This window comes from Macrotis lagotis, chromosome 3, assembly GCF_037893015.1.
Source record: "Macrotis lagotis isolate mMagLag1 chromosome 3, bilby.v1.9.chrom.fasta, whole genome shotgun sequence".
NCBI lineage: Eukaryota > Metazoa > Chordata > Mammalia > Peramelemorphia > Peramelidae > Macrotis > Macrotis lagotis.
Genome location: NC_133660.1, coordinates 128,647,913 through 128,672,316, shown reverse-complemented (window position 1 = coordinate 128,672,316; position 24,404 = coordinate 128,647,913). Strand labels below are relative to the sequence as shown.

Sequence of the window (24,404 nt, the reverse complement as noted above, 5' to 3'; positions counted from 1 at the left end):
TATGTAAATTGTTTTTTGTTTTGTTTTGTGTTTTTGCAAGGCAATGCAGTCAAGTGACTTGCCCAAGGTCACACAGCTAGGTAATTATTAAACATCTGAGGTCACATTTAAACTCAAGTCCTCCTGACTCCAGGGCCAGTGCTCTATCCACTACCATCACCTAACTGCTCCTTCTGAGTTATTTTTTTTAATGTTAATTAGTTGACTTGGAAGGAGATTTTGTGTGTGTGTGTGTGTTTGTGTGTGTACTAGTAATGTTATTTTTTTGCTCTAACTATAATATCAGAGAATTCCTTGGAACACTGGAAAGTTAAGTGATTTGCCCCAGGTCATATAGACTGTATGTGAGAAAGATAGTGCTTTAATTTTGGTCTTCCTATCTCCAAGGCAGGCCTCTACCACTGAGTCATGCTCCTCTCAATTAGGTCCAGGAAGAGTTCATGAGAAAAATTAAGTATTTTTAAGAAAATGTCTTTCCTGTTCATTTTTTTTGACAGATAACTTTTGTACCATTTGTGGAGACCTGTTACAAATGTTGTTACATGGAGGCTGTGAAATATTTTAGAAATACAGTTTTCCAGAGAAAAATGGCACATATGCTTATGCTGGACTGTAGAAAAACACTCAAATACATGTAGATGTAGCATTGCTTCCGAACAAAATGGGTTGCTGGTCATATTGGCTCAATATTAGTTTTTTGGTCTAGGATTTGTGACTTTATTAGCATAGGGAATGCTCAATGAAAATATTGATTAATGCTTGTCTTCATTCTCAAAGAAGACCATGACATTAGAGTGGTGATGCCATGATATGAAAGTAAATTGAATTTTTTTTGGAGGGGGGCGCGGTGTTGTGCAAAGTCACCAGCCTCACTTTCTCCTCCAGAGTCATCTGGGTCCAGTGTCCAGATAAGGATCAAGATAACTGGAGATGACCCTATTTGCAGCAAGGTAGATAATTCCCCTATTCCCACAGTCTTACAGAATTGCCTGAGACCCTGAGACACCCAATGATTCATCCAGTGTCATAAAGCCAGTAAATGTCCAAGGCAGGATTTAAGGTAGATTTTCCTGACTCTGAAGCTGACTCTTTAGTCTCTAGATTACATTTCCGCAACATTGGTTTATTACTGGTATTTTTCTGCTTTCTCTCTCTACAAATGATTAAAGCAGAGATGCCATGAATTTTTAAGTAACACAAAGCATCATGCATCATTAAACAAAAGGGATTCAGGTTTAATAAGAATGTGAATGTAAGTCAGCCACCACCACCATAACTCAATGATAAAATTATTTGAGGAGGCCTTAAAGGTCTCAAATACAACTATCAAATCAAATTAACACAGTATACTAATCATAAATCAGTTTTGTCCTTTTGTCTACTTCTTGTGTAAAATTATCATTAAATCAATCATCTTCAAGGATTCGTGTTTTCTCTTCTGATGTAGATCTCAATTAGGGCCATCTTTAGTCATCCCGGTTCATATCTGACCACTGGACCCAGATGGCTCTGGAGGAGAGAGCGAGGCTGGTGACTTTTCATAGCTGCCCGCCCCCATGAATGTCATGGTATTGCCTACCTGATGTCATAGTCCACTTTAAGAATAAAGGAAAAATAATAACATCTCAACTCCTCCCCATCTTCGTAGATTCCTTTCAGAATTATTGTAACTAAAATTTTATAGCCACTGTGATTTTGAGTCTTCAAATCTAGGTCAATAATATAATATTAGAATAAATAGTAAATATTATTATACTCACTTTACAAATTATTAAGCTCATTCATTTAACCAAAATTTATTAAGAAAATGTGTATAGAACCCTATTCTAGATGAAGGGGGCACACGAAGTTTAGATTAAGATAATGCCCCAACCTTCCTGGACCTAAGAACTTAGAAGAGAGATATGACTTAGAGACAGAATGATACAATAAAATGCATGAGCTGATCAGTTGTTATCAGTGATTTAAATGCCTGCAGAAAACATGCATAAAAACCAAGATGGAAGCATTCAATAAGAAGCTTTAGCTTTTAAACATAAGGCAAAGGGAGAATAGAACAGAAGCGGAGGATGGGTGAATGAAGAGAGGGTCTGATGAGAAAGAATCTTGGCACAGTGTGTACCTAAGTTGTTAGAGAGATAGTGTGATGAATGAAAGTGGGTAAGGAAAAACAGGAGAGAGAATGTAATATGATTAGAAATAGACTGTATAATTGAAAGATGAAAGAGAATTTAGAGATCATGTCTCACTTGACAAAGAAGGAAACTCAAAAGATCTGAGGTGTTAAAAGACTTGCCTAAATATGAGGAGTATACAGCAGAAGTGGAATTCAAGGCCAAGTCCTCTGATTGTATACCCATTGCTCCTTGCATGCTATTCCACTGCTTGGGTCTGGGACTGTGGCTCAGGTATTATTGTGTTTGAGGCTGGGAATTGAGTGTTTGGAAGGGGACTCTGATTGTCCCACCATTGCATCCTAAAGATCTCTGAACTGACAGTGACCATCTGAGCAATCACTATGCTCACTAGACCTCTGGACACTATCATCTAACCTGCTGCTCTACCCAAGGATGCTGGGTCTTGCCATTTGAACAGCCTCTATGTTCTTAGAACTCCTAAGACCTTTCCATCAAACCTTCATTTGAACTCTTTCCTCTCCCCCCCCCATTTATAATTCCAGCACTTAGCAAAGTTTGACCCATAGTAGATGCTTAATCAATTTTTGAGTTATAATACATGCTTAATCACTTTTTTCATATAGTTATTCATTTCATGGTGGCTCAATTGAGTATGGATAGTCAAGTGAATAGATGTAGTAGGATAAGGGGCTCTTGGGACTTGTGATAGATGCTAATGTTACACAGAGTCCAGAGCTGTTATTAATGTGTTTTAATTGATAGCAATTACAACTAATTATTTTTCTTAAAAAGAGCTTGAGTGAACAGGACAGGAGGAAAGAGTTCCAATTCCTTTCTACACCTGCTCCTGAAGGGTAGCAAACCCAACAATTTCTCCCAGATTTTCTCCTACTCTAGTGTTTAGGTTCAGCCTAAGGACATCTGTGTGTGTGTGTGTGTGTGAGAGAGAGAGAGAGAGAGAGAGAGAGAGAGAGAGAGAGAGAGAGAGGAAAAAGGAGAGGGAGAGGGAGAGAAAGAGGAAAGGAGAGAAAGGAAGGGAGGGAAAGAAAGAGAAAAGGAGAAAGGACAATAAGGAGGGAGAGAGAGACAGAAAAAGAGACACACTCTTCTTTGCACGTGCATACACAGGGACATATGCAAAAACAGACAAGCATTTACACACACAGACACACAGATCCATCCATCCATACATACCAGGATCCCCAGGGAAAGGACCAGTCCTCAAACTGAAAACATTTTCAGCAGACTGGTCAACTGAATGTCAAAATAGCAACCTGGCATGCAAACTGAAGAGGTGAATTTAAATAATCAACAAGAGAAAACACAAATATACATATATACATGTATGTGTACATTTATAATTATACACACCTACAGACTTATAGGTCCAGACTAACACAATACGGGCTAGCAATTGTGGCATAATGAATAGGGAGCATTGTGAAGTCAAGAAGATCCAAGAGCAATCCTATTGCTAACATTGCTTTCCTGACCCTTGATGAGATGTATAGCCTTTATTATGCTTCAGGAAGTTACCTAGGACTTCATCTACTCAAGTCAGTAGTGGAAAGAACATTCTGGATTTAGAATCAGAAGATTTGGGTTCAAATCCTGCCTGCCTCAACCACTTTTGACCTGTGTGACCTTGAACAAGTTTGCATCCTTGGGTCACAGCTTCCTCATTTGTAAAGTGAGGAGGTTGGATTTCAACCCACTGACATTCCCTCAAAGAGGTAAATTTGTGATTCTGTTAAGTCATAGATGATTCTTAGTTGGCAGAGGAAGAGAAAATTCATATCTTCAGAATTCTCTACTATGATGAAATCATAGATTCTTCAAGTGACATATGTATGTATTGCTCCATGCATTATATTCACATGTAGTATTATATTCACATGTCATATAATATATTTATATACACATATCTCTATCTCTATCTCTGTCTCTGTCTATCTCTATTATCTCTATCTCTATCATCTATATACATATATCTATATGCATATATCTATATACATATATACATATAGATATAGATATATGTATCTATATCTATCTATATAGATATATATATCTATATAGATATATCTATCTATATCTGAGGGAGAAAGAGTGAAGGGGAGTATTTTTAATGAAGGTCAATGGAGATGTCATGTTTCCACCCTCTTCATTTTAAAGATGAGAAAACAGAGGCCAAGAGAAGTTAAATTGCTTGCCTCAAGCTCACAAAAGGTTGTAAATGGCAAAGCCTGGATCTGAACTTAGGTCTTTTGACTCAAAATGACTTTTTCTACTTCTTGGCTTGCCTTAGGTATAATTTCATTTTTCAAAAAGGAAAGATTCCCTACTTAGTATTTCTTCTCCTCAGTAAAAGGAAAGAATTGACTTTCAGGATGGAAATGATGGGGAAACCTAGCTCACTCCCTCAAGTTTGTGGGGAAAATAAGGGGAAAGCCAAGCACAATCTTATTATGCACTGATTTGAAAGTATTTCCAAAGGTCCAGAGGAAACACAAATTTGCTCCCTAAACTAAAACTGTACAATCATATAGTCATGTTAAAGCATGTTAAGAAGGATAGGAAATGCTCAAGATTTAAACCTAAGTGTGTATTACAAAGTGGATGCTGAAGGTAGAAATAAGCTAAGGCTGGCACGGCAAGCTAAGGACAACAAAAATAGCTTTTTAAAACTATATTGGGAAAAAAGGAGGATCAAAGAAGGGTTAAGACCTTTATTTGGGGATTGATAGGAACATGTTAATGCAGAACAAAGAGGAAACTAAGCTGTTAAATTAATTTATTTTTGCTTCTGTTTTCTATGCCAAGAAACTGACCTTTAAATGGGAAATAACAGAACAAAAATGGCCAACAGGGAATTAACATTAAAGATAAGAAAGGAGATAGTAAGATTGCATGTAGCTGCCCTTGTTGAATTAAGTCATCTGATTGGGATGAATAACATCCTTAGGTACTAAAAGAAAAGGTTGTTGTGATGGTTGATCTAGTATTGTCTATCTGAAAGATCTGTTGAGAACAGGAAAAGTATCACAAGTAGGATATTGTGGAAAGAGCACTGGCTCTGGAGTCTAAGGACCTGGGTTCAAATCTTGAATCTAACATTTATTGCCTGTATAACTTTGGTCAGCTCATCTAGACTTTGGTCTCCTCATAGGCAAAAATGAGGATGTTGTATAAAGTGACCTCTAAGTTCCCAATTAGTTTTAATTCTATGATTGAAGAAAGGCAATGTTGTTTTGAGTTTAAAAGAAAAGGGGAAAAGAATCTGCAATAATTAGTAAGGCGAGCCTGACTTCTGATTTCTGAGAAAATTCTAGAATATATCATTGTGAGATATGAACACCTAGGAAGAGAAGTCATGCTTGCAGAAATTCACATGGCTTCATCAAGAACAGGTCATATCAAACCAACCCAGTTTTTTTTTTTAACAGAACTGCTGGGCTGGTACATGAAGGTATATTGTTGCAGCTAGAGTTAACCTAGATTTTGGCAAAGATTCTGATGAGATCTCTTATCCTATTACTGTGGAGAAGATGGGGAAGTCTGGATGAGATGATAATATAATGTGATGTCTTGAGAATTGGTTTGATAGATGAAATCAAAGAGAAGTGATGCATGGTTCAACATCCTCAAGACAGGAAGATTAATAATGGGCTTTGTTCAACATTTTTATTGGTGGCTCAGAGAAAGGGATATATTGGCATCTGTTGCTGTCATTCAGTCATTTTTCAGTTGTGATCAAATTTTTTGTGGCCCCATTTGAGATTTTCTTGGCAAAGATACTGGAGTGGTTTGCCATTTCCTTCTCCAGTTCATGGAGGCAAACAAGGTTAAGTGACTTGTCCAGAGTCACAGAGCTAGTAAGTCTCTGAGACTGGATTTGAACTCAGGAAAATGAGTCTTTATGACTCCAGATTCAGGTACTCTGTCCACTGTGCCACCTAGCTACTCCAGTATATTGACATGCTCATCAAATTTGCAAATGACAAAAAACTGAAAAGGATGGTTAACACAGTGATGAATCCAAAAAGATCTCGACAGGCTACAGCTGTGGGATGAATGTAAAACCTGATGTTGTGAAAACTGACCTTGTTAGAAAAATTAGTCAGAGATATAAATGTAGGCCCAAATGATGCATCATCTTTAGCTTAGCAATTCTGCATATTAATAACTTATTTCTTACAGTTTTTCATGAAGTATTTTTGCATTTACTCATTTGATCTTATGAAGAAGGTTGTGAAAATTAACTAAAGATCAGATTTTAAGTCACTTATCAAACTAGTAATTCCTGAGATACTCTAACTCAAAATTCCCAGGCTAATGTTTTTTCCTTTGCCTCTCTCTCTCTCTCTCTCTCTCTCTCTCTCTCTCTCTTTCTCTCTCTCCCCTTCTCCCCCTCCCCTCTCTGTCTTTCTCTCTCTCCTTCCCCTCCCATTTCTTCTCTTCCTTTTTTCTCACTTTCTCCTCTATATGTCTCTCTCTTGCTCCCCCTTCACTCTGCATATTTCTCTCCATCTCTCTCTCCTTCCCCCACTCTGTTTCTTAGTTTTCCTCCATTCTCCTCTCTTTCTGTCTCTCTCTCTCCTTCTTCTTTCCTTTCCTTCCTTCCTTCCTTCCTTCCTTCCTTCCTTCCTTCCTTCCTTCCTTCCTTCTTTCCTTCCTTCCTTCCTTCCTTCCTTCCTTCCTTCCTTCCTTCCTTCCTTCCTTCCTTCCTTCCTTCCTTCCTTCCTTCCTTCCTTCCTTCCTTCTTCTCTCTCCCCCTCTTTCTATGCATCTCTTCCTCTTCCTCAACACTCTGTGTGTTTCCCTCCATCTGTCTCTCTCTCTCCTTCCTCCACCCTTTGTCTCTTATTTTCTCCTTTCCTTCCTCCCTCCTTCTCTTTCTCTTCTTTCCCTTTCTTCCTTCCTCCCTCCCTCTCTTCTTTTTCTCTCCCCTCCCCTTTCTGTGTCTCTTTTACTCTCTTCTCTCTGTTTCTCTCCACCTGTCTCTTTCTCTCTCCTTCCCCCACTCTTTGTGTCTTGTTTTCTTTTTTCCTCCCTCATTCTCTCTTCCTCTCCCTCTTTCCTTCTCCCCTTTTCTCTCTCTTACTCCTTCACTCTGAATATTTCTTTCCATCTGTCTCTCTCTCCTTCCCTCTACTCTTTGTTTTCTCTTTCTCTCCCTCTCTCCTTCTCTCTTTTCCTCTCTCTCTCTTTCTCTGCCCCCTCTCCCCCCACTCTCTTCCCCCACCCCTCTCTCCTTGTTTCCAGGTCTCTCTCTCCTTCCTCCCCCCACTCCCACATTAACCACCTCCCACTGCCTCCCATATGGCTTGCTCCCCAGTGCATTCCTGAGTCATCCCAGTGCTGATTCATCCACCTAGGGAGGGCCCTTCCACTTAATTCACAGGATAGCTGCCTCACTCTGCAATGTGGCTAACAAAGGATTGGGGCTCCTGCAGAACCTGAATGAGCAAGCTTACATCAAAGGGAGAAAGAAGCTCATTAAAGACTATTCTGGTGCTACTTTTTCCCTGGCTTGCCCACCTTTGAAAGTCATGGGCCTTTTTGAGTGAGGGGTTGAAACCCCATGAGGCATAAGCACATCATCAAAACTCCATTAATGTCTGTACTGAATGGGGGAGGGGGAACCAAATTATACCCTTGAAACACAGCACCGAAAGGACAGTTTGCTATGATCCCTGTTGGAGATGTGACTTCAGGGCTTAAGGGAAAAGACAAGCTTACCAACTGTCTGAAGAGAGACAAGGGACACTGCAGAGTAGCAAGTGTACAAGAGGAGCAATAGGGCCTGGATGAATGAATGCAAGCTCATTTACAAAGCTGATCTTGGAGGTCTCCATCACAAATGGCTGGGAGTCAGAACTGTTTCATACATCATCTAATTGGAAACCAGCTGTTTGCTGGTACAATTCCATTTTCAATAATCCTGCTCCTTTCTTCCACTTTTGTAATGTGGCACTCTCTGAGACTCAGAGTGTAGATGGAATTGGTAACCTTGGAAGAATAGACCAAATGCTGGAATCCTAAAAGAGTAGTTCCTATTTAGACCTAGAGCTGGAAGGGACTTAGGAAATCATCTAGTCCTCATTTTTACAGAAGAGGAAATTGAAGCCCAGAGAGGCTAGCAATTTGTCCAAGATCATATAGGTTATTTACATCATGGGCAAGATTTGGACCCAGGTCTCCTGACTACAGAAACAACTGGTAAGATTTAGAAGGTGCTTTCTCCATAATAGCATTTTCGATTGGAACTGTAAATACCATGACTTGCATTTCAGAACTCAGTCACAGGATCAGAAGTCAAAGCAATAGAGCCTGAAGGGCATAATTTCCTCATTTTAACAAGTAAGCACACTGAAACATTGGAAATTAAGAAACTTGTTCAAAGTCAAATAGGTGACAGAGGAGATGAACCAAAGCCTCTGGGTCTAAATCCAGTGTCCAGTATTAAAATGTCTTGTCTATGATTGTGTATAGAGTGCTACTAAGTTAGAGCTGAGTTTGAAGCCCCACCTTCCTGACCGAATTCATTGCTTTAGAGATTTAAAGATTTGGAACTGAAAGGGACCTAGTCATCTAGTTCAAGGCCTTCATTTTGCAGTTGTGGATTCTGAAGTACAGGGAAGCAGTCCTTTCAAAAGTTCCCTTCTGACTCTAATTCTGTGACCTTACAATTATATCAATGCTAAAGTTCCTTTCAATTTCCATATGGTAGGGGGTGGCTAGGTGGCACAGTGGATAGAGCACCAGCCCTGGAGTCACCAGTACCTGAGTTCAAATCTGACCTCAGACACTTAATAATTACCTAGCTGTGTGGCCTTGGGCAAGTCACTTAACCCCATTTGCCTTGCAAAAAAAAAAGTCAAACAATTTCCATATGGCATGATTTTATTTTTCTCAAAAAGACATGATATCTGAAGGTAAAGAAAACCTTATGTGAAAATGACAGGGTAGCTACTGTTCTGTTTATAAGAACAAATTTTATAATGCTATTATTTGATATTAGTGCAAATAGTAAAAGGTCTATGGGATAGCACTACTTATCCGAATTCACAAGAATTTATTTTCATATGACAACATGCATCCTAGAATTTTGAGTATTTTTAAGAGGGGTAACTCCACATTGACAATAGCTATCATTTGAATGCACTTTGAACTTTGCATCTGAGGTCACATGGTGTCCAGGATAGAGAACTGAGGTTCAAACCAGAAAGTTAATGGCTGCAATCTTATGTCTACTATATACTGGTTTTTTGAATTTAGCTGAAAATCCCCCCCCCATATTTACCAATGATCTCTAAAATGCAAGATAAACTGTTCTTTTCTCATTTTCTCTGCCTTCTTGACTTTGTTTCAGCATTTGATAGTTGACCACCATCTTTTCTTTGATTTTCTTTTCTCAGGTTTTTTTCATTGTTCATTCTAGTTTTCCTATCTGTGAAACTATACCTTCTCAATCTCCTCTTCTGGATTACCATCCATATTGTAGACCCAACTCTTATAGACACAACCTAAGGTTCTGTCTAGACCCTCTTCTATTGTCTCTTTATACTCTCTCACAGGGTGATTTTTATCATTTCACATAGGTTTCATTATCAACACTATGGTTAATGAATTCTAAATCTATCTCCAACTCTAATCTTTCCCATAAACTTCTACCCTTTATCACCAATTGCATATAAATTTAGAACTATATAATTCCATAGAAATGTCAAACTCAACATGTCGAAAACAGAACTCATTATTTTCCTCCCAACCAATGACCCTTCCCATCACTCTACAGTGACTATTTAAACTTTTCCTGTTTCTCTCCAGGGAAGTACCATTCTTGGCATTTTCCTCCACTTCTCACTGTCTATTAGTCCACACATTCAATCAGTCATTAAATCTTGCACTTTCTCTCCAGCATCTCTCTCACCTATATCCTGACAGCCATTACCAGAGTTCAAGTCTTTTTTTTTTCTTCTTGCCTGAGTAATTCTAATTGTCTCCTAATTGGTCTCCCTGTCTCAAATCTGTCCCTTCTTGAATCCATCCTCCACACAGTTGCCAAAGTGATTTTCCTTAAGCATGGGTCTGACCATGTCCTTCCCCTTCTTGATGAACTAAAATAGCTCCCCATTGTCTTAGCACAAAAATTTAAAATCCTGTGTTTGGTATTTAAAGCCTTCATAATCTGGCTGCAAGATAGCTATCCCTTTCTTGTACTCTACAATCCAACCAAATTAACTCTTGCTGTTCCTCACACATAATAATCTAGCATGGTTATGAGTATTAGTTTAAATCTTGGCTCAACCTGCATTTATGACTCTGGGCAAAGTGTTTAAACTCCCTTGCCTTTGTTTCTCTCATTCATAAAAAGTTTGGTAGCTTGAGCTAGAAAGCCTCTAAGATCCATTCCATCTCTAAAACTATGATATTTCTCTATAGTCACCAATGTACTCTTACCACTTCCTTGTCTCTTAGAATATTTTGTTTCCTCCAAAACTTAGCTCAAGAACCAAGAACCACCTTTTTCATGAAACTTTTCCTGGTCTCATAGCTGTTGTATACCTTGTATTTATTTTGGATATAATTCTTTATAAACACGTTGCTTCTCTTGATAGAATATAAGATTTCTTCAGAGCAAGAATTGTCTTATTTTTTCTTTGTATCCCCAGGCCCTTTTTTTTGGCAACATAGTCATGATGATGATGATGATGATGATGATGATGATGATGATTATATTCTCAATGAAGGTCATGACATCTGGAAAGTGGTGCCATGACATGCATGTGAATTGGATTTCAGGGACCTTCTGGGTCCAGTGCCGGATATGGATCAGGATGATTGGAATTGATCCTGGATGCAAGGCAATGAGGGTTAAGTGACTTGACTGAAGTCACACAGCTAGTAAGGCCATGCTTGATCTCAGGTCCTCCTGACTCCAGGACTGGTGCTCTATCCACTATACCACCTAGCTGCCCCTAATTGGCACATAGTAAGGATTTAATAAATGCTTGTTGATTGATTCAGTTCAATAAGCCTCCTTCTTTTGTGCCTACTGTTTGCTGGACACTGTGCTAGGCAGTGGGTATACAAAGATGAAAATAAAGATAGCTCTTATTCTCAGGGAACTTTTATTGTCTTGGAAGGATACAATATGTGCACCAGTAAATAAGTACAATGGACACACACATTCCATGTTAGATAATTCCTTTCTTGTAAGAGACCACTGGGATAGAGTTCATGGGTAAAATTGTCAAGTTGGGTACTCTGTAAATATCTACTTTTAGGATGTTCTCTAAGCCAAAAGCTCCTGATAGGTTCTCACACATGCTCTGTTGATAGAAAAATGATTTTAAGTATCAGCTTGTGTCTCTTCTGTAGACTAGGAAATTATTTTGGTTTTGAGATATCAAGATGCAGAAAATCTCCTTGACAAGGAAAGACACAGGGGAAATGGTTCAAACTAAAATCTACCAGGCATGAGATCTGGAACCTCTTAGATAGTGTTTCACCTGCCTTCTGGGGTGCTGTTAGGACATATAGGACAGGGTTCAGGATATGGGGCATGTTTCCTTTCCCTGCAAATTGTTCCCTGTGTGGCACAGCTGACAGAGGATTGGGATTGAAGTCAGGAAGACCTGACTTCAGATATGGCCTCAGACACAATCTCTGACCATGTGACCCTGGGCAAATCACATTATAAGCCTCAGTTTCCTCATCTGTAAAATGGAAATAATAATAGTATCTACCTTGTAGGATTACTGTGAAAAGTAAAAAAATAATGATTGTAAAGCAGTTAGTACATGTCTAGCATATGTTATGAACCATATAAAATTATTTATCATTGTTGTTGTAGTGGTTGTGGGTGTTATGGTATAATCTATCCAAATAAATCAGATTCTGGTCAGTTCAAAACTTATTCCCCAATACATGATTAGTGAGTTGGGGGTTAGAGCAGGACAAAGTAAAGTGGATTGACATGCATTGCACCAGACTATCTTCCAGGTCACTTGCGATACTGAGATTCAATAGATTTGGAGGAATAGATATAATTGATTTCATAAACAAACATAGCCAAAGTACACAATTTGGGCCAAAGAGATATTTTGGGATCAGAATTATTCAATGTAACTATATAAACTAAAGATTAATTAGTGTGGCCTTGGGCAAGCCACTTAACCCCGTTTGCCTTGGAAAAAAAAACCTAAGAAGAAAAAAAAAAGATTAATTAGACAGTTTCCCAATGATCTAACTATACAGCATGGCCAAGTAAAAAAAGAACATTACATTGTTATTGAGACATGAGTTCAAGTTCTGACTCTGAAACATAAGACAAGTCTGAACATCATTTCCATCATCTTTAAAAGGAAGATGATGATACTTCTGTAACCTACTCCCCAGGGTTGGCAGATGATTGAACAGAGGTAAAACTATTATCTTTTAAAAAGTTGTTCATTATTATTTTTACCATGTAATTACAATCACATAATAATTTTCATTTCACTTTGTTCTGTTCAGGCACCAATTTGGGGTTTGTGAGTAGAATCTGTACCAATCTAGAGAAGGGTAGAACTTTCATAAATGATATCTATGCCTGGGGAAAATGATGCAAGTTGTGTTGGGCATTCCTAAATCAACTCTTCAAGTAAGATTAAATTGAAGTAGAGACACACACCTTAACCTTCATTGGGGAAGAAATTTTGGGGCACAAGTTGAAGCAGAATGAGGTTGATCCAGGGAGCTCAGAGTGCCATATCCTGAAGGAGGAAGCATTGCTTTTGAGAAGCTTCTTGATTTAACCATGTAACCTGACCAGGTGCTGAGCTAAGTCATGTTTACTTGATGAAAGAGTATAGGTGATAAGAGCACTGAATGAATTTCAACACTCTGGTGCAAAGCCCTGATTGCCCCTGCCTATTTATAGCTCTGGAAAGGACCATTCAGACTTTTTGGTGAGGTATAACACTTTTTCAGGCTCTACCCTTCCCTAGATTGGTGCAGATTTAATACAGTCATTATGGAGTGTGAAAGAGAGAAGGGAGAAGGCAAAAGAATATCTATATCTATATCTATCTCTATCTCTATCTATCTATAATATATATATATATATGTGTATATATATATATATATATATATATATATATATATATATATATACACACACACACATATACACTCTCTCCAGGTGCCAGGCACTTTTTACAAATATCTCACTGCATCCTTACAATAGCCCTGAAATGTAATTGCTATTATACTCTTTTTTACAGTTGAGGAAACTGAGGCATACAGAATCACATAATTAGTGTGCAAGAACAGACTTGAAATCAGGTTTTCTTGACTCTAGGATATATCCACTGTACCACCAGCTGCCATGGTAGGAGTTATGAATATGAAAGTTAAAAATCTAATGAATAACTTAATGACCTAAGAATCCTCTGAGGCTAACTGACCACTCCAAAGAGAAACAGTGGTTTAGGGGAGAACTAAGCTTAGCAAATAAATGATGTATTTAAGAATTCACTTTGGATTCCAAAGTAAGACCCAATATTACGAATCCTCACTTTATAATAATAATTAACAAGAATTTATCTAATGCTTTAAGGTTTCCAAAGAACTTTACATATCTTTTCTCATTTTCTGTGTGTACTTAATTATCCTGTGTTTTGAAGAAGAACGGTTCATCATTGTGAGAGAAAGAGAGGATGTCTGACTGTGAAATGCCTGACCCACTGGGCTAACAGCAGGGAGATTCTGGATTTTTAATAACTAACCCTTTTTAATTTCTGTTTTTTTTCCCCTTTTCCAGAGTTGTTAATGACCACAAACTCAATTTGTATTTGCAGGTAGGAAATAACAGACCAGATCAAAGTTTGGAGGGTCAAATAATGCTTAACAAGGATACCTTTCCATAATAAGTTCAAAAGAAGCAAGCTAAATTCAAACAAATAAATGGCTGGAACATAAAGAAATGCTAGGTTCTATGAAATAGCCAACCTAAGTCTTCCTTTTCTATTGAGGGCAATGGTACCAAGCTACTGTCCCAAATCTACACCCAGGGTAGAAAATCTACCTCCAGATTCCTCCTAGATTCTCTTGCTGATCAGCTCATGATCAACAAGATCCTTATGGGACAGATTAGCAAATGACTATCAATATTTTAACCATCACATTTTATTGCTTTTTCACTTGATGCACAAATTCTTCCTTACTGGCTCACCATTTTTTTTAGAAAAGGAGGAAATACTTTAAGAGCAGTCTAAGGACAATTAACAGCAGAGACCAGGAAGGAAATATTCTCCCCCCACCCCACCTCTATCACCCTTCCCCTGAAATCAGTAAATAATTACCTAGGAAATTCAAATGAATTTTAATATTATGCCAAGAAGAACTCAATTAGGAAAGTAAAACAGTCTCAAGCCTATATAGTGAACTATATTTTAAAGTTGGACATCAATGTCTTCTGCAATATTTATTTATTCCTCTCCCCCACCCTCCATCCTGCAATAGTAATAATGATATTTATGTTTCTGAATGAACAAAAATGCATGTTATCTTTCCCAACCAGATTATCACAAGTCTTTAAAAGGATCTGGTGTCCATCCAGGCCCAGAGAGGTCAAAGTTCTGTTCTATTCTGCTTTGGGTAAACCATATAGAAATGATAGCATTCAGTTTTGGTACTGTTTTTTTTTCTCAGTTAACTTTTTTTTTGTTTGTCGTTTGACTTTAGTTTGATTGATATCTTTTATTTTCATACCATCCTCATTTCATACCACCTTCATTAACTTTCCACCCTCATGACGTCTTTGTTACAAGGTAAAACATTTAAGCAAAACAAATCATGCACTGACAGTGTCTGACAGCAAAAACAACACTCGGCAGGAGTGTAACATTTTAAAAAGGATATGGATAGTCTGGAGAGCGTCTAAAGGAAAGATCACAGAGTATCAAATAATCAATCAGCAAGCATTTATTAAGTACTTTCTATCGGAGGTTTAGATAGACCTTGAAGGGACCTTAGAAGTCATCTAGAATAACAGAAAGATAAATCTAGAGCTGGAAGGGACCTTAGAGGCCATCTAGCCCAACCCCTTCATTTTACAGATGAGGAAACTGAATTCTATAGAGGTTAAGTGACTTGTCCAAGGTCACAGAGTAAGTCTCAAAGCTGGGATTGGTAAAGGAATTGGGATTCTAGAGTCTAGAGAAGATAAGGCTTAAGGTAGACAAAATAACTTGTCATGCAGAAGATTGACTAGACTTTGTTCTGTTTGGTCTTAGAGGACAGATCTGGACAAATGGTGGAAGTGGTTGAGACAAGGAAGGAAAAATTCCCTCTCATTTAGAGATATATCCAAGTGGAATGGGCTGCTTCAGGAGAGAGGGAGGTACCCCTTCCCTAGTGGTCTTCAAGCAAACAATGGATGACACACTGGGAGTGCTGTTAAGGAGATACTTATTCAGGTCTGGGTTGGACTAAATGCCCTCTGAGGTCCTTCAGGCTCTGGAAATTATGTGATTATGCAAATGTCAAGATGGGCATGCCAATGAAAGAAAGCATTTTCAAGCATACATATATCATTATTCACATGACTTTTTGCTTTTTTTTCTTTCCTGGTATTAACTGATCATAAGTTTTAAAACTAATGAATCAGAGAAATAAAGAATTGGAAGGGACCAAGAATCTCATCTAGACCAAAGTCCTCATTTTACAGATGAAGGATTTGGGATCCAGTGATGGAAAGTCACTTGTGTTTCTTTGCATAGCTAGTTAGTGGTAGAGCTAGGGATAGAACATGGTATTCTTGAGTCCCATCTTCTGTGCTCATCCACTACACTAGGTTGACCCCCTACTTGTAATGTATGTCATCTTTCTCAATTGAAGGATTTCTATGGAAAGAATGGATTATTTTTAAATAATAAGGAATACTAACATTTTAAACATGGAGAAATACTGATACTCCATTGAATAAAAAAGGAGAAATAAATTGCATAGGGGGAATCTTTTTCATTAATATTTCTAGTAAAAAAAATCTGATAGCCAAAGTTCATAAAAATTGACACAAATTTTTAGGAAGAAAATTTATTCCGTGGTGGATAAATGATCAAAGATTGTACTCAAAAGAAACACAAATGATTAATAACTACATAAAAAAATTTTCAAACCCTCTAGTAATAAGACATATGAAACCTCTGTGGTACCACTCTAAATCCATTTATTGGTGAACACTAATAATGACGAAATTCAATGTTGGCAGGGCTGTGAAGAAGCAGGCACACTATTATTTTGCAGGTGGAGCTGTGAATTGGTGCAATCTTTTTTGGAAAGCAATGTAATCATATATAATAAAAAACTAAAAAAATTATCCGGCCCTTTGACCCAATGATCTAACTCCTAAGACTTTATCATAGGATAATAGATCTAAAAGTGAAAGGGACCTTAGAGCCCACTTATCCAACCCCCCTCAATTTACTAATGAGGTCTAGGGAAGAAAAGTGAATTGCCCAATGTGAAGCAGGTGGTAAACATCAGAGGTGGGATTTGAACCCATGCCCTCCAACTCCAGAGCCAGAGCTCCTTCTACAGTACCATGCTGCCTAAAAAGGAATAGAAGACTTTGCTATGCTAAAATAGTCATAGTGATCTGGTTTATACAATTTTTGCTTCATAATTCAGAAACAATTTGTGCTTCAAAATATAATTGCACCATAAGAAATGACAATTATGAAGAATGAAAATATGGGGCGATGTCTATGAAGTGATGCAGGGAGAAGAAATAGAATTGGAACAGCAACATAGAGACTTACTGCAATCATGTAAAAAAGTAACAGCAACAAAATCTGAAAAAAAATACATAGAAGAAAAAGAGATCAGAAAGGGATGAGAGCAAACAGGACGTTTTTGTTATCTTCTTAAAGTTAAACTACATGTCTTTTTTAACCAGTTCCAAATAATGTGGTTTATAGTTTCCCAGATGGAATAATTTTATTTTGTTTATTTGTCTATTCCATCTGTGTCTATTAAGTTTAGAATTAAAGTCAGCCTTTAAAAAAAGAGAAGAAAAAAAGAGAGTATTGGCAATTGATAGGTTTCCCTTGAGGATATAAGTATTGTTAATTATGATAATGATAATAATAATAATAATAATGATGATGATAGCCAGCTTTTTATATAGTGCTTTAAGGTTTGCAAAATGCTTTTACAAATATTATCTCAGCTTATTCTCACAAGAACCCCAGGAGGTTTTTGCTATTACTATTCCCATTTTATAGATAAGGAAACTAAGGCAGACAAAGGTTAAGTGACTTGCCATAATTAATGAGTGTCTGAATATTAAATTGAATTCAGGTTTTTCTAGCATGAGGGCCAATATGCCACTTCATTACCTGGCCTCCTCTAATGATCAGAGGTTCTCATACTTTTTTTTTTTTTTTGCCATGATACAGTATCATTTTTTGAGTGAGGCATACCAGACTCATTTATGCACACATCAAGGGGTTGCAAGTGTTATGTTAATTCAATAAAATTTGTGGGAGACAAGAGCATGGCAATGGTTTGGGGGCAGTTCCATACAATATCTTTGAGAACCACTGTCCTACAGTTTTGTCAGTAATCAATTAATTCAAGAATTTATTAAACTTCTACTATATTGAAGGGGCAGCTAGGTGGCACAGAGGATGAAACACTGACTTTGAAGTCAGAAAATCCTAATTTCAACTCTATTCTCAGAATTTATTGTGTGATACTAGACAGGTCACTTAACCTTATTTGCCTCAGTTTCCTCAACTGTAAAATAAGCTGGAGAAGGAAATGGTAAGCCACTCTAGTATCAATGCCAAGAAAATCTCAATTGGAGTCATGAAGAGTCAAACACAACTGAAACAACTGAACAACAACTATATAGGAGGGGAATATTTGGCATGAACCATATGCACAGATATATAATTATGATAACATCATAGCATTGTCTCAACAGTCCAAAGAGAGAGGAGATGGATGTAATTTTTATAGTTCAAATCTCGCTTTGAGTTTGGTGGAGTGCAGGTATATGCATATTGAGCTCTGGAGGCAATCATGGCTTCTTTCAATAATGCTCTCTGGAAATATTTGCTGTAGCAGCAGCATCAACAATAACAGCAACAAAAATGACAACAACATCATCTATCCATCTCAGGAAGTCGAACTCTCTACAAAATGACTTCAAGATCTTGAGCCCAGTGTCTATATAATTTATCTCTTAGGCAAAAGTTCATACGGCATCCTGGATCATAGACTGAGCATTCAAAGAAACCCCAGAGAGCATGGGGTGAGTATTCAGTTCAATTCAACAAGCAGTTATTAGAGCAGTTACTCTGTTAAAGGGGCTCTGTTGGATGTGGAGGATACAAAGACTAAAATAAGAGATGTTCTGTCTTCAATCTGCTTATATTCCATAGGGGGGGATATATATGTATACATATCAGTAAATACAACTATATACAAAGTGATTACAATCAGAGAAATGAGAACAACATTAACTATTTGGCTGGGGATGGAGTGGGGGGAGTTATCTCAGCCCACAAATATACTGCATTATTTTGCTCTGAACACAAGAGAAACATTCCTCCCTCTGAACCTATAGAAGCCCAACCATTATATCTTTTAGCATAATCTTTAAAGCCATTCTCTTCTTTTTTATGGGGAGGATCAGGCTCCCAATATCTTTACAAACAATCATATGTATTTGTGCAATTTCTTCTCTTCTTTGCAACTCCCTTCCCCTCAGACTTTATACTTTAAATCAGAGCTGTCCAAAATGTGGCCGGCAGTGCGATTTTATGCGACTCCCTGTGGGTTGACTAAATGCTTTGGTAAACAAAGTTGAGCGACCGCAGAGCTCTCACTAAAATGACAAATCAAAATACATTGTCAATTGTTTCAATAAAAACTTTTAAAAGTAAGGTTGGCCAGCCCTACTTTAAATGCAATGTACAATTAGATGTCACCCAACAATATCTCCATTAGGTATATACTCTAAGAGGTCCAAGACACAGGGAAAGGGTGCTCATATCAACACAAACATTCTTAGAACATTTTTTGTAGAAACGAAGAACTGAAAATGAAGTGGATGCCTATCAACTGGTGAATGGCTGAGCAAAAAAATGACATAGAAATGGAATGGAATACAACATAACTGAGCGATACATGATGAATATGAGGAATTGAAGATTTGCATGAAATAGTACAGAATCAGAACAATTTAAATTTCTGCAATCATAGGGATGGGGGAGTAAACAACTTTGAAAGACTTCAGATTATTATATTGGGTAAATATGACTCCAGGGAGCTTATAATGAAATATGCTTTTTTCACCTTTTGGTAGAAAGGTGATGGACTAAAGGTGTCAGTTAAGATTAACATTTTCAGACTTGGATAGTGTGCTGATTATTTTATTTGCTTATACTTATTTATGAGAGAAGGGCGGGTTTCTATTGGAAAGGAGGGATAGATGGCCAGCAGTTAGCAGTGATAGTGATGCAAAAGAAAGAAAACAAAAAAAGTCAATTTTAAGTTGACTTTAAAACTGACAAGAAAATAGCAGAAAATACAGAAAGGACAGAGACAAATAGGGCAGGTTTGTTACTATTGTGTTCACAGTTTCATTTCCAATTGTCTTTTCTGTTTTTCTTTTTATATTGAAATAATATTGTTGGAATCTAAGTGAAATATATAAATATTTACCAAAATGTAATTAAGAGAAGAGGGATTAGAATAATTAAATAATCTTTTTTTAGAAAAAAATTTAAGAAGCCATCAAAGAAAAATCTCCAGGGCCAGATGGATACACAAGTGAATTCTACCAAACATTTAAAGAATAATTAACTCCAATATTATATAAATTATTTGGAAAAATGGGAGAGGGAGCCCTACCAAATTCTATTTATGACACAAACATTAAGTATCTAAACCAGGAAGAATAAAAACAAAAAAAATTATAGACCAGTTTCCCTAATGGATACTGATGCAAAAATTTTAAACAAAATAATAGCAAAAAAAAATGGTGTTTGGCAACTTCAGGATCAAAAGGATGTTAAAGGGGGCGGCTAGGTGGTGTAGTGGACAAAGCACTGGCCTTGGAGTCAGGAGTACCTGGGTTCAAATCCAGTCTCAGACACTTAATAATTACCTAGCTGTGTGGCCTTGGGCAAGCCACCTAACCTCATTTGCCTTACAAAAACCTAAAAAAATGATTTTAAAGAATGTGCACAAAAGATGAATGGAAGTGGAGGAGGAGGGGAAGGTAGGATAAGGGTTAGAATGTGATGCAACTCAAAGACTCTACTATATCTTTTTGAAGTAGCCATTAGGGGAATTACAGCTTTGAAGGTCTAGATTAAAATAATCATGAGAGATAAAAAGATGAAGAGAAGCCAGATGGGCAAAGGTAGAAGAGTCTGTGCTGACTGGACCCAGAGGGGACAGAGATGTAGAGTTTAATATTTTCAGGTAACTTCAAGGATCATCTAGGCCATCTTGATCCTTGGTACCTCACCAAGAATCCTTTCTACTATGAGGAGTGACAATGGACCCTTCTCACTTAGCTTCTTTAGGTAAAGGTAACCAGCCATTTATTTCCTCAATTTAACTTTGTCGATCTTGACAATGATTAAAAGGATGCCACCTAAAAAACTCCTCTGATGGAAGTTGCCTTCCTGTATCAGAAGGGAAAACCAAAAAGAATGTGATGCTTAGGTGGAGAGTGGGAGAATGTGTGTGTCAGAATTATTTTTTTTTCAAAATTTGCTATCAGTAATTTGTTCTGGGGGAAAAATGCAAATGAAAGTATAATATAACTCTACATTTCCTTCCTAGATTGAAACCAGAGACATGCCATGCCCTTTGTGCAGAGAAACTTAGAATTAAATTTGAATTACTGATGCTTACAAAAGAAGTTATTCAGTGAAACAAAAACAAACAAAAAACTCCTACCAAAATCAAACCAAACCATTTTCTATTCATGCTTGGACAACCCATGAACATTTTCTCCCTGACTTCATGAAACTCTTTGTGACCAAGCATTCATTTTTTCCTAGTGAATATGATCTGAAATGAAGGTATGGTAGAAAAAGTGATGGATTTGGAGTATGAGGAGCAGGGTTCAAAAAATCTAATTTTGATACTTAAGATCTCTATGACCTTATGCAAGTCACTACTCCTCTCTGGCCTCACTTTCCACAAATGAATTGAACTAGGCAATTCTAAGGTCCTGCATCTTTCATACTTTAAATCTTTGATTTGGTTATTTTTCTTTAAATTTATTTTGGGGGGAAGTAGTAATAGAAGGAGGGGGAAGTCTATTGCTATGATTTCTTCTATGAAGAGAATTTCTATTTTGAAAATTTTCTCCACAGAAACAGATACACAACTTGTAACCAGAGAATTTTCTGAGGTCACTGAGAAGTTGAAATAATTGCACATGTCTAGAAAGGAAGACTTGATTCCACGTTTTCCTCATTTCAAGACCAACCTTCTATCCTCTAAAAATAAATTAATAAAAACACCTTTTGGAATGACTTGAAAATCACAAAAAGTTAGAACTGGAAGGCACTTGAAAGACCATTTATCAAAGATTCTTAATCCAGGATCCAAGAACTTGTTCTTTTAATATTTTGAAAAATGCTCTTCAATATTTGCTTTCAATAAATTCATTTCAATAATAATAATAATAATCCAATGCATTTTATTTTTTTATTTAAAATATTATCCTGAGAAAGGGGACCATAGGCTTCACCAGACTGTCAAAGGTGACCATGACATAAAAAAAGTGAAGAACCAAGGATTCAGACTATTTTACAGATGAAGAAACTGAGATCCTGAAAGCAGCTAAGTCTGTCATTTGTAACAGAGGCACAGTATGAATCCAGATCTTGTAAATCTGACATCCAGAGGAACCTGGAGCCCAGGAAGAGTTTGTCTTTATTTTTTTTACTAGGATGATGATCCTGTTGATGTACTTCTACTTCTTTATGAAGATTCTTACATTGCTTTTGGGTCACATGGCTTTTAGCCCTGCCAATTAAAGTAAGAGCATTGATTGGTTGATAAAAATCAAAAAGATGAACGAGTTCAGGATCCTTTTTAGGACATCTAAGTTATCAAACATCTACCTTGTTGATCTGTTCCAATATAACAGAGATATTTTTTTTTTTACTTTTCTTTAGGGTTTTTTTTTTTTTTTTTGCAAGGCAAATGCAGGCCATACAGTTAGGTAATTATTAAGTGTCTGAGACTGGATTTGAACCCAGGTACTCCTGACTCCAGGGCTGGTGCTTTATCCACTGCGCCACCTAGCCGCCCCAACAGAGATCTTAAAAGAAAACAAATTTCCTCCTGTTTAGACTATGACAGGATTAGCAACCCCCCCCCCTTTTGAAAGACACTAATATGTAAAATTTAGAAACTTGCAGAAGTAAAAAGCATCTTTTTTCCCCTTTGAAAGAAGAACACAAAATGTAAAACAATTTGATTTTGAAGATGAAAATTAGGGACCATAAAATATATTTCATTAAATAAATACAACAAATATTTTGAAATACACTGTTCCCATATTACGACCAGTTGAAAATGGGTAGGAATGAAAAACAAAGGAGAGGAAAAGGAAAAGAACTATATGTAGAAGAGAGGAGAGAAAAATAGGGTAGACATTATTTATTGGTTCTACCTTTTCTACTCTTTTCCTTCAGTTGCTCTACTCTGAATGGGATGAGTAGAATAGGAATGAATAATGCTTCGATCTGCAGCTACAGGAGCTGAGGCATCTTATTTCAGAGGTTTAGTAGAATCAATCTGAGTCTATATTTTACTTGGCCCTTAGCATTGGTGATTGTTCACTCCAGGTCTACAACCAGTGCTGGGAGACCTTTACATCTCAGAAGAGACCCCTATAGTATCCTGCTTTCCAGAACTGATTATCAGTGAATAGGCTACTACTCAGTGTACAAAAACAACAAAATCTTCCCAAATAACCCTATGGAATTTTGTGGGTTGTTGAGTTTTGTTGCTTTTTAAGGTTACGATCAATATATTGACTAAAAGTTACTCAAAAAGAAATTTCTGTTGACAGCTTAGTAGAAGAAACTGTCTACCAACAGAAAGTTTAATGGGGGGGGGGGGCGGGATGTGACTTGCTTCCTATATCATATGCTCTGTTTTCCTTGCCAAAGATCACTAAATAAGTTTAGGTAGCACCACTCTCTCATTTAAAGTTCACAATTCAGTGAGGTCAATTCTATTTCTATTTCCAATTTACAGATGAACAAACTGAGGCCAAGAGACAATAAATGACCTGTCCAGAGTTAGACAGCTAATAAATATCTGTGGCAGAATTTGAACTCAGTTTTTCCTGATTTTAGTTCCAATGCCATGATGCTTCTCCTCTCCTTTCAAATTTTTCTTAGGATACAGCCTGGGAGGGAACCCTTCTCCCTCAACACACACACACACACACACACACACACACACACACACACACCACATAGCTTGAAAATTGCATCTCTCCTGTGTGCAACTCACTATCACAAAATAAATAATTGTATTCTATAAAGAGTAGGAAATGTACACTTATTAAAAATAAATATTAAAATAGACTTCATTGTTTCCTAGGTGACTGCCTCTCTTGACAGCTCTTTTTTTTTTTTGAGGTTTATTTTGCAAGGTAGTAGGGCTAAGTGACTTGCCCAAGGTCACACAGCTACATAATTATTAAGCTTCTAAGGTCAAATTTGAACTCAGATTCTCCTGACTCCAGGGCTGGTGTCACCTAGCTGCCCCTTTTGCCACTTCTTTTAAAAACATATTTAAGGCTAGAAGGGACCTTGGAAGTTTTCAAGCTGAATCCCTTTATTTTACAGAAGAGATAACTGAGTTCTAAAAAATTCAAGTGATCTTCCCAAGATCATGCAGATAATAAGTGGCAGAGCTGAGATTTGAACCCAGGTCTTGATTCTAAACCTATCTCTAATTTTCCTAGTTCTGGTTCTGTTTATGGTATGAAAAGAAAATATGCAAACCTGCCCAACTGCCATTTAAGGATCCTTGTAGTTTGTGACTTTTGAGCTGCATAATACTATCTGATGTCCATCCATACATCCATCTGCTCACCTCTCTGTTCATCTGTCAATCTAAAGCATTTATCTGTCTGTCCCTATCTTCTTAAATATCTAGAACATCTGTCTATCTATCTGATATTATCTACCAATCTCTGTAAGCTTTAAGATTTGT

At 37.2% G+C, this 24,404-nt stretch overlaps 1 protein-coding gene across 3 annotated transcripts in view; it reads right to left on the bottom strand.

Annotated features, from left to right (window-relative positions):
• The window catches only part of RNF150 (ring finger protein 150), a 329,973-nt gene that overhangs the window by 125,123 nt on the left and 180,446 nt on the right, over positions 1-24,404 (bottom strand). For 2 of the 3 annotated variants that reach the window (XM_074229254.1, XM_074229256.1), the window contains exon 2: positions 16,952-16,984. The exons of the other annotated variant lie outside the window; for it this stretch is intronic. In XM_074229254.1, coding sequence (XP_074085355.1) covers positions 16,952-16,984 — 33 coding nt within the window. The remainder of the gene's footprint in view (positions 1-16,951; positions 16,985-24,404) is intronic. 3 annotated transcript variants of the gene reach the window in all.